Consider the following 11724-nt stretch of genomic DNA (forward strand, 5'->3'; position numbering starts at 1 on the left):
CAGCAATCACAAGCCAACAAAGCTTCAAGAATAAGTCACGCCAGAATATTACTATGTTTTGGGAGGACAAGATTACTAAACTAATCAGGGAAGTGCTACAGATATTATTTCCATAGATATTAGCAAAGTATTTAATAATTTGTTATGATATTCCTATGGAAAAGATGGGGAAATGTGGGCCAGGTAATAACACAGTTTCATAACTATTTGAGTGAACAGAGTCAACATTAATGGTTCGATGCTAACGTGGATGGAGAGATCCAGTGGAGTGCCCTAGGGATATGTACTTGGTACTATACTGCTTACCATTTTTATCAGTGACTTGGATAAAGAGATAGGTGGCATACATATCAGATTTGCAGATGACACAAAGTAGGAGGAAGAGCAGGTTGAAGAATCAGGATCTATTAAAAAAAATCTGACAGGCTAGAAAATTTGACTTAAAGGATAAAATTGAATGAGGATCAATGTAAAGTCTTACATTTTGGTCAAAAAATCAACTTCACAATTACAAGGTGGAAAGCATAGCTAGATTAACAGTTCATCTGAAAAAAACTGGGGGATTTTAGTGAACTCCAAACTTAATATGATAGCAGCATGATATTACATTTTAGTGCATTACATTTTAGGAAGGGCATATATAAATTGGAGAGTGTCCAAGGCAATCAGAATGGTGAAGAATCTTGAGTCTGTGTCATACAAGATTCTGTTGAAATGCAGATAGATGCTTAACCTAGAAGGCTAGAAGCAAAGGACAGCTATCTTCCAAGAACATGAAGGGGTACCATATGCAAGAGGGAGAAATGGGCATAAGATGTAAAAAGACACACTTAGACCTAAGAAAAAGGTAAAGGGAGATTATGCCAACTTCCCTGTGCCTAACTATAGTTAATTATGGTATATACATTTCTCCTCCATTAGAATGTAAGGTAAGGGAGAAACTGTTTTCAATTTTGTCTTTGGATACTCAGGACTTAGATACTCAGCACATGGCCAAGCACACAGTAGGAACCTGTTGACTGATTGGCCAGGGATGTCATAGACAGATAGCTTGTCATAAACTCCTCTGGCAGTCTCCTTCCAATTAATCAATAAATGCTTAATAAGCACTACCTGCCAAGTGCTGGGGATACAAAAAGTAGCAAAGGATAGTCCCTACCTTCAAGGTGAAGTCTGTCGACCCCTTCTTGGAACAATGTTTTTTAATATACAAAGTAATAAACATTGGTTTACAAAGGAAACCAATTATATTGGCAGTCAACAGCATTTACTTAAGCTGCCAGCAGGTTCGGTGGACAGACTTGAAGACTAGGTTCAAATTTGATCTCATACATTTACTACTTGTGAGACCCTTGGTTAGTCACTTAACTTCTGCCTGCCTCGGTTTCCTCATCTGTAAAGTGGGGATAATAGCAGCACCTACCTCCCAAAGTTATTGTAAGGATCAAATAATAATTGCAAAAAGCTCCTGGCATATGGTAAGCGCCATATAAATGCTAGCTATTATTATTATCACTATTGCGAGGCACCACGTTAAACGCTGGGAAAAAAAAATAAGCGAAGAAGAATGACAGACCCTGCCCTCAAGGAGCTTACATTCTAATCGGAGAAGGCAACAATTTTTTTTTTCATCCAAGTTCAATAGCCTCCTGCAATCTGCCCAGGGAGCTCATAACCACACCGGGAGGGCGGCTTCGTTGCTCTGGTAACAAGCCCTTCCCCCGCCGCGGGGCGCCGGGCGACACGCACTGGACGCGCATGCGCTGGGGCGCAGCACGGTGGGAGTCTCGCCAGGGTGTGGGTTCCGTTTGCCGGCCACAGACCGTACGCCGGGACAGCCATGGCGGCGGCGGCGGGGGAGGCGGAGGAGGCGCTGTGTAGTTTCGTGCGCCCGCTTGAAAAGCGGGACGGCACGGTGCTGCGGCTGCAGCAGTACGGTTCAGGCGGCGTGGGCTGTGTGGTGTGGGACGCCGCCATCGTCCTGGCCAAGTATCTGGAGACGCAGCATTTCTCGGGCGCCACCGCTGGGACACACGCGCTGCGCCAGAGATCCGTGCTGGAGCTGGGAGCCGGCACGGGCGCCGTGGGGCTCATGGCGGCCACTCTCGGGTACGGGCTGGGTTGCCTCTGGGGATCGCAGGAGGAGTCAGGGGGGGGGTGGGGATGGGGGGGGAAGGTGGGCGGGAGGGAGGCCGGGCCACGGCGCCTATGGGCTGGGAACCTGCGCACGCGCACGCACGCAAGCCCAGTCACGAGCTCTTTGGACCAGACATGGCATCCCGCCCCCTACGCTTACGCAGCTCGCTCTCGCCTTCTCCCAGGACTGGGCGTGGCCTGCAGCACTCGACCCGCCCCCTCCCCGCGGTGGGGGGGGCTGGCTAGACGGCTGGACTGTACCCACTCCTCGCCCCCCCCCACCGCCGGCCATACACGCACATACACACACACAGACTCACTCAGTCATTTAGACTCACATACGTGTGTTTGTACTTCCTTTGTAGGGCAGATGTTATAGTCACAGATCTGGAGGAACTACAGGACTTGCTTAAATTGAATATTAAAATGAACGAGCATCTCATTACTGGTTCTGTACAAGCCAAGGTACTGAAATGGTTTGTATACTCTTTTAACTTGAGTTTAAGAATTGTGCAAATGTAGCTTTATTTAAAGGGTGTCTGTGCTGAAAAATACTTACTCCCTGAGGAAATTGTCTAGTTTTCTAAACTGTGAACTTTTTTAAATTAGAGAAATAAATCTTGATAAATGTATGTCTCTTTTTAAGGGGTGAAGAAAGAAAAGACTATTTCTCTCCACCTGATTACATATTGATGGCCGATTGTATATACTATGAAGAGGTAACTATTCAGTAACCATGAAGCCAGTTTCCAGTTCATTACAGTTCTTTATACAATAGCTTTTTTTTTAAGAAAGTGAATTTCGGGTGTGTGCTACATGTAGTTAGATAACCTGTTTCCAGAAACAAGTATTTGTTTATTTATTTTAAATTTTGTATTTTATTTTCCCCCAATTACACGTAAAAACAATTTTCAACATTTGTTTTTAAAATTGAGTTCGAAATTCTCTCCTTTCTTCCCCACCCCCTCATTGAAAAGGCAAGCAGTTTGATATAGGTTATATATGTGGAAACAAGTATTTATTGATTCTTTGTTGGGTTCCTCCCCTTGTCCCTCATGGAGCCAACAGACTAGTTGGGGAAACAAAACCATTTGTTCAGTACAAACTATATAAAAGTTCAGGGAAAGGAGAGATAACTGGGAGTTGTAAGATAGTGAAAATATATAGCTGTGTATCAAGGCTAATAAGTAAGTGGTGGATCTGTTTTGAAACATTAAGAACTGAATTATCTTTGAAAATGTGATTTATGAATTTTTTGGCTATTCAGAATGAATTAGAATTTTTTAAAATGACATTTAAAGAGCTAAATGTCTATGGAAAAATGATAAATTAGTTTTTTTGAGCCTAGAGTCATGCAGTATTTTTCTTTAAATGGTAGCATAAGGTTTTGTGAGATGCTTATCCTCTGCTTATCCACTAAACGTAGAGCTAACTTGTGATTAAAGTTAAGGAAATGCTTGAATTTGGTGCTATTTTTTAAGGATGAGAGTCAAGAGAAACATGAGCAGATCATGTTTTTTTTTAATCATTTGCTTCTTTCAGTATAAAGAACAACTTTCTTTATTTTTCATTCTTTCCATTTTGACCCCTTAACTAAAGTCATTCAGAATTCTATTTTATAATCAGTGAAACTGAGGCCAATTCACTAATTAGTGAAGTTTGGAGCTTTTATAAGATTTGAGCATATACTGTTACAAAACATACTAGGTAGTTTGGGGAATATAAAGAAGAAAACTCATTTCAGTTATAATTATTTCCAGTTGTAACATTATTTCCTTTTAAACAGTCTTTGGAGCCATTGCTAAAGACTCTAAAAGATCTCAGTGGGCCTAAGACCTGCATCATATGTTGTTATGAGCAACGAACTATGGGGAAAAATCCAGAAATAGAGAAGAAGTATTTTGAGGTAAGTACCTCATTATAGCTGATGACTATAGACTGTGTTGTCATTTATTTTCAAAGCTTGATATTCTCTGAAAAAAAGTGGACAGAATTGTTGTTTTCCAAAAGAGTGAACAGTTAGATTGCTATTCTCAGTATTCATAAATGGTTTGTGGCAGCTAGGCTTAATGATTAGAGCTTGGAATTAAGATGATTTAATTCAAATTCTGCCTTAGACACTTAGTAGTCGTCTCATCCTGGGCAAGTGACTTAACCTGCGCTTTTAATTTTGTTATCTATAAAACAGAAATAATAAAAACACTTAGGTATAGATTGTTGAGAGGTCAAAATGACATAATTTATGTACGATACCCTGCCAATCTTTAAAGTGTTATATAAATGTATTTTTTGAATGTCCTTATATAATTATATAATGTCCTTATAATCTTTCTTGGATTCTTTAACTGAAAAAATGGGGTTACTTTTTTCTTTTGAAAAAATTAATTTCTTAATGGCCTTATGTGTAAAAAAATGATTATTCAAGTTTGTCCAATGCTTGATTAGTAAATATAATGATATCCTCAAAATGAACTTAGTATCTCCAAGAAACAAATTATTGCCAGGAAATTGTTAGTATTGTTGCTGAAAAATGAGAGAGAAAAATCTATTCAAGTAGTCAGCTCAATTCATATTTTATCTCACTTAAAAAACAGTAGTAAACCCATATTTAGTTTCAACTGAACAGGAAATATAAAATTGTGTAAGACGTAGTGTGTTTCTCCTTTTATCCTCTGGGGGGCATATGTGACATGTCTCCTGATTTTTAAAAGAAAGTTTTGTAGATTTCTCTGTTCAAAACAGGTGGGTTTGAGGGGAGCTTTCTACTTCATATCTGGAACAGATTTCTGCAGCTGTTTAAACAAATTTTTCTTACACTGCTGTAAAAGTAGCATTAAACTTGTATAATGGGGTCTGTGTGTATGTAGGCCGAGCACACTCTGAAATTGTATATGATCAAAAAATAATTCAGTGATACATGAGTTCATCCATGTGTGTCTCCTCCACAAATGAATCGTAACCCCCTCAGTACCTTGCTAGATAAGCCCAGATAATTTTTTTTTTCCTGCCAGAGCAACTCATTAAGTTGCTCTGGCAGAAAAGAAGAAGAATTATCTGGGTCCAATCCTCTATGCTGGGTCTTGGAAGAGAGATTTATAGACCATTACCAGTTTTTCCAGATCAGTAGGACCTGCCAGAGCTCATAACCATTTTGCATAGTATTCGAGAGCTCAGGGTCACCTCCATGCCACAATGAAGCTTTGGAACATGACTTTTTATAGGTAACCAGAAAATATCTGATGGTCACATATGTTTCCTGGCTCTCTACGTGGGCGCACACTCATGGAAACTCTCATACACCATACATTAGCTTAAGAAATGAGAAAATTTGCTGTGGTTCTCAAGTTTGAGGCACTCCAAAGTACCATTACCCAAATACATAAATGGACCTGTGATCTGAACATTTCAGAAGTTTTTTTCCAATAAGGCATATCACAGCCCATCAATGCCTGCCCATGCTGTGTGACTGTCCATGTTCTCCCAGAAGTTCACCATGGTGGGGAGGGTAGCACACAACACAGCTGAAGATCAACCAGCAACACCAGGGTACCAGTGAAGTACTTCATTCTTGTCATAGGACCAGTCTGTCTTTTCTTCCTGTCTTATAATTCCTTGATGATGGTCTTTACTCTTCTTCTTAGGAGATCTTCATTGGATATGTATGCCACCCTGATACTCACCATATATACCTGCATTGACCTTTGCGTGGTACTCATCGTTAGTTTCTCAGAGGCAGTAGTTTACAAGCAAACACTGACAGAATAATTTAAACAAACATTAGTATTAGCTACTGTTTTATTCCCTAGGGAAGTTGAGACTTAAATATCAGAACATGAAGCTGTTTATGGGACTGCCCTCTGAATAGGCATTTTATATTTAATCTTGCTTTGTACTTGAGTATATCCCCTATTTGGTGGCTGTCCTCTCTAAATCGTAAATTCCCTTTGCTACCAGTCAGTTCCAAACAGTGAAATCAGAATATCTAACATCTCAAATTTAGGAGGTTGCCTCCAAGACGGAACCTCTGTGTCTCATGATCACTGTTCATAGTCAACTGTAATAAGGCAAAGAAACATAAAACAGAAGAGTCAACTTTCTTGAGCTTGGCTATTTGAGTTCCCCCTGCTTTAGCTGCCATGTGGGAATGGTTGGCATGTTGTCAGAAGCAGGGCAAGGGTGATCTTCTTCCCCATTACCGCCATGGATAGACTTGAATAGTCCTGTCTGCGGCTTGGGAGAAATTGAGGATTGGTTACTCCCTTTTAAAGGTGCCCAGTAAGTCAGTGGCTCTTCCTGCTCAACAATCAATAAGGGGATTGTTTTGTCATTTCCTAAATTTCTGTGTCCTTAAGTCCTGAGTGGCACATGGCTTGTTGGATGCATTTATAGCTTTTATCTCACTCAAGTGCAGAGCTGGTAAACATGGTTGTTAGGAAGCAAGCAGGGCAGTGCTAGTCATGCCCTAATAGACCATCATCAAGAATGTCCTTGATTTGTGTATAGAGGATTCATAAAGATTCTTTATAGAGGGAAGACCAGGCATATAGGTTGATGTTATTGATGTACTCTTGACCATTTTTTTTTTCAGTATTAACAAAGGCCAAGATTTTTTCCTTTACACTTTCATATTTTCTTCTCCTTCACATACCTTGTTTATTAGTCCCCTAGCACCCCCATAGAAATATCACTTCTGCCATAAGTCTGCTCTTTATATATTTGATCTTATCAGGTTGCCTTTTCTGACTCTTTTCTTTAGTAACATTTCTGTCACCACTAATAGGCACCTCAGGGAGTGATTCTTTAAGGTCCAAATGTGGTGGTTCTATTATTCTTAGTGGAGAAAACAGTCTATTAAAATGGATTTTGCAAATCTTGGATTTTTCTTCTCTTTGAAATACTCCTGTTTTTATCCTTGAATGCCTTTGTGATGACTTTGCTTAGTTGGATATCTTGCCAAGCTTTCTTGAAATTGGTTTTACCCTCTGTCTTATTAGATGATACTGTTCATAATTGTCCATCATCCTTCTTCATAAGGTTTTACAGATGAGTTTATATTCTAACCTGGTGTTGCCTTTGGCAACCATCTCTGCATTTGCCAAGTAAGCTAGATATTTGCTGACTAAGGTGCTTTTTGGATTCTTTTGATCTCCTTGTTTTGGCAGGTAATTTTTGGGTGAAATTATTATACATTTCTGTCACTCATTTCCCATTTTTGGTTTTCAGTAACTTAAATAATTCAAGGTTAAAACATTTTAATCGTAAGCAATATCTTTTTTCTCATTCTCATAGTTTACTAATTCTGATTTAAACTCTGACAAGTTGATGATCTGACTGTACACAGACAACTGATTTCAGGAATGATTCCTGCATCAATAAGAGGTCTTATCCTGTCTGCTAAAATAGGATCTGTTTAATAATCATTTACTTACTGCTTTAAAGTTTGCAGAATGCTTTCCATATGTTACTTCATTTGATCACTTTATCATGTTATTTGGTACATACCATGTTTAAACTATTATTTTTTTGAAAGAAAGTCTTGGTACTATGGAGGCAAGAGGCTATGTAATTCACAAGTAATTGGTCTCTGTTCTGGTTTTTTTTTTTTCCTGAACTATGCGTTCATAAAATTTTTGCCTCATCCTTACATTTTTCTGCCTTTGCATTGAAGTAACCAAGTATCAGTGTGTATGTTAGTTTGATTCGGAAGGTCTTAACAACTTCTTCAAAGAATTTCTCTGCTACTTTGTTTTCAAAAATTGGTATTGGTAAACTGCAAATATTTTTATGGTGGTCTTTTTGCAAATATTGATCGTTATTATAATGTTAATGATAAGTAAAGCTGCATCATGTAATATAAATAGTAATCCCTCATTGGAGAGAGGCCCTTATGACTATTTCCTCTAGTTCTATATTTGCTTAGCGTTTGTCTAAGGAGACTGTCTTCCTACACAAAGTAAAAGAGTGCATATCACACTTCTTCAGTTTTATATAGCAGATGAGAATTAAGTACAATGCAGCTAAGAACTCTTGAGGAATCTACGTGTTGGTGGTATATAACTAAAGGGTCAGGCTCTGTTTATGAAAGAACCAGTGCTTTAGACTGCCTTAAATTAGGATATATGGTCATATTGTTTAATTCTCATGTTTTTCTGTAATGTTAAGATGAAAGTTAATTGGCTTTTTTGAAGTCACTGTTTTCAAAGTGTGTATATATATATATATATATATATTTGTAATTCTATAATAGCTCCTCCAGTTGGATTTTGACTTGGAAAAGATTCCTTTGGAGAAACATGATGAAGAATACCGGAGTGAAGATATTCATATTTTATACATCAGAAAGAAAAAATGGTAACTTTAAAGAGTGGTTCTCGTTTCTTTGCAGAGCTCACTTTTTATAGAGTAATTTTTGTTTTGAGGGGAATATATTTTTGCCACATTTTTGACATGTGCATAAATGAGGTGGTATCGTACTTAATTTTATTTCTTAACGTGTTTTTACTTAGTTGACTAAATGAAACTAAATAAACCTCATTTGCTTTGTAGTTAAGATAACTGTTTTACATAGAATATATTGAGAAATTGTTCAATGGCCATTTTCTCCTGTAACACAAAGTTTTGTAAAGAAAGAAGCATGATTAGTGGGGAGGTAGCCTGTTGCTATTGCTTTCAAAGTCTGAGAAAAGAAAATCTCTTCCTTTTCTGTCCTGGGATTCTTGGTCTTTGTTGATGGTGGTACTTCCCAGCTAGTATATTCTTCTGAATTGTTAGCAGGAGTTTACAAAATGTCTAGATGTCAGTTAAATTTTGTTTTTTGTAAACATTATTGAATACTTGTTCTTTGTAAAAACTGTGTGGAAGTGGATAACTTGAAGTATTTGTAAAATTTCCCCATAAACAATAGTCTTGGAAAAAATAGTTTCCTGGCAAAACCAAATATAAAATGTTAGCCTTTCTCTGTAACCTTTTTCCATCTGAAAACTTGAGGAGGTTTTGATGACTTTTCCATATTAGGTGATGGATTTAAGATTAAGCAGCTTATTCCAAAGGGAATATCTGGAGCCTACTATCAGAAGGACCTTTTTCTTTCATTTGCCCTCAGGCTTCTTCATTAGGTCTTAGCTGACACTCACTATCATTGCTTAGTCCCACTTGTGCTACTCAGGATAAAGAGCTTGGTAATCCCTAGTTAAGGGGTTTGAAGTGAAGATTGAACCATTTTTTTAAATGATATTTTTAAATATAGTCAACTCTTGCCTTCTACCCATGAGTTATTCTTGGAACGTTTTTAATCCTGAATGTATTTACCTCTGTCATTGTATATCTGCTCCTTAGCTGCCACTTTCAGTTGGTTTGTGGACAGTGCAATAAATAAAGCACCTACTGTAGTCAAAACACTATGCCAATGAATTTAAATAGTCTAAATAAAACATAATCAGAAGGCAACTCTTTTGCCCAAAAATGCATTACAGAATCAAATATAAAATGTTCAGATTATCTCTTGTTATATTATCTGCAAGTTGCCTGTATAAGGTGTATAAAGCACTTAGAGCAAATAAAACAGTCTTCTTATTTGGAAACACCTAGGTGGCTCAGTGGATGGAGCACTGGACCTGGAGTCAGGAAGACCCGAGTTCAAATTTGGCCAAATACTTACTAGCTGTTATTAACAGTCAAACACTTACTGGCTCTTTGCCTTAATTCACTGGAGAAGGAAATGGCAAACCACTCCAGTATCTTTGCCAAGAAAACTCCATGGACAGCATTGCATGCTGTGATCCATAGAGTCACAAAGAGCTGGACATGACTGAACAGCAACATGTTGGTCTGTATTAATGTTGCCATAACCTAATGGTTTTTTTTTTTCCTCTGAGCAAGATATCATTTATTAGCAGAGACATTAACAGATAATAATTGTTAATAAAGGGTCAATGGCTTGCCTGTTTTCACCAAAGACCCAGAACTGAAGATGCAACTCACTTTTATAAGCATAGAACAAAGAACAGAAAAGATATCATATAATTAGCCAGCATCATGGGGGTGAAGGATCATGATTGGTTACATTGCTGAGATGAAGGGAAGAACATGATTGGTTGGAGGTTTGGTAATGAGGGGCTACATAGCTTAATGTTTTAAGGAGTAAGGTATGTGAAAAATGGCTGTTGAGAAAAGGTGATGACATGAGTAAATGGGGATTTGGACAATGTATTTTTTCATGTTTGGGGATTTTGTTTTGAAGCTAAAGGCTTGAAACCTAAGATTTTCTTATCTCTTTCTCTTTTCTTACAGAAATTACAGCATTGAAACCTTTCATCATTTTGTCCAAGTTTGCAGCAACTAGATAAGCTAAACATGTGAATTGGGCTTGTAAGAATAGCATGAAAAAGTTTTCATCACATATTTTCATGGCTTATCAGATACATTGGATTTGAATGATAGAAGTAGAAACATGGGTGCTACTTTGAATTCATAGAAGAATTCTACCAAAAGTCAACAAATGTGACCTGCCAGCATTCCTAAAGATATTGCATTCCCTGCATGTTGGATGAGACTGAATTGTAAGCAGAGTTGTTGTTTAACCCAACATGAAGTTCTGTTTTAAAGACATGGATAATGTGTTGGAAAAAGTTATATGCTAAAAGAATAACTTGTGCTTTCAAGAAACTGAAGAGCATTGATTTTTACTTCTTGAAGGGACAATTTTTAAGCCTCATATCTGTACTTCAAATTGTATTCAATCTAGATAAATATAAAAGAGGATCTCATGAGTTTGAGTTTTGTCCATAATAAAGTCAGTAGTCTTTGTTTTATGTATATTCCCTTTTTAATTACATTTTAAGACAGGTTTAATTCTTGAAAATGTCTCCTTGGTTCAAATGAAAACTAAGCAGTTTCACATTTGTTTTTATAAAACAAAATTTTTTTGTTACTATAAATTTGAGAAATATAAACATTTCCTTATTCAAAGAAGTACAGAAAAAGAGGATTGTTTATGACACTGTGAAATTTGATTATGTGGATAGTTATTTTTAAATGTAAAACATGGTAGTTCCAACACTACCCTGCATGTCTGTGTCTGCTTCTGAAACTTTTTCTATATTTTATGTATTTTTTTCAATGTTTCATTAATGCTCTTTTCAGTTATTTTCTTTTTTAATATCACTACCTCTCCATCCCCCCACTAATTAAAATTATTAAATACATTCAATGTTTCATTGACTCTTTGTTTACTTTTCTGTTATCACTGTACTACAGAATTAAATTAATTTTTAAAATCTTTGTAGCAAGTATACTAAAGCAAAACAGATTTGTACACTATGTCTAATAACGTATGTCTCAATACTTTTCCCTTTTTTCCCCTCTCTCCTCTTTGAAAGGCAGCTAGAGTAATAAAAGGAATCTTGATTAGTGCTGCTAATGTGTAATTGAAGGGGTTCATTTGTACTCTTCTGCCCCTCCTCTCTTCATCTGCCCTGATTTCTAGTTCTTATTTTTTTTAATCCTTTCTTTATGAATTGATGTCCAAAATTGATGTTTTGCTTGTGACTGTTGCTTTCCCAGATCTATCCATCATAAATCCCACTCTCC

General features: G+C 37.3%; 1 protein-coding gene across 1 annotated transcript; it reads left to right on the forward strand.

The window, feature by feature from the left end:
- Nucleotides 1–1825: 1825 nt before the first annotated feature.
- Nucleotides 1826–11351, forward strand: VCPKMT (valosin containing protein lysine methyltransferase). Its single transcript, XM_027849338.1, has 6 exons — nucleotides 1826–2109; nucleotides 2502–2612; nucleotides 2783–2855; nucleotides 3923–4042; nucleotides 8384–8487; nucleotides 10426–11351. Coding segments are annotated over exons 1-6 (678 nt in total). The 5' UTR covers nucleotides 1826–1840; the 3' UTR covers nucleotides 10427–11351.
- The last annotated feature ends 373 nt before the right edge of the window (nucleotides 11352–11724 follow it).

This window comes from Vombatus ursinus, unplaced genomic scaffold (genome assembly GCF_900497805.2).
Source record: "Vombatus ursinus unplaced genomic scaffold, bare-nosed wombat genome assembly UNPS02007284.1, whole genome shotgun sequence".
NCBI lineage: Eukaryota > Metazoa > Chordata > Mammalia > Diprotodontia > Vombatidae > Vombatus > Vombatus ursinus.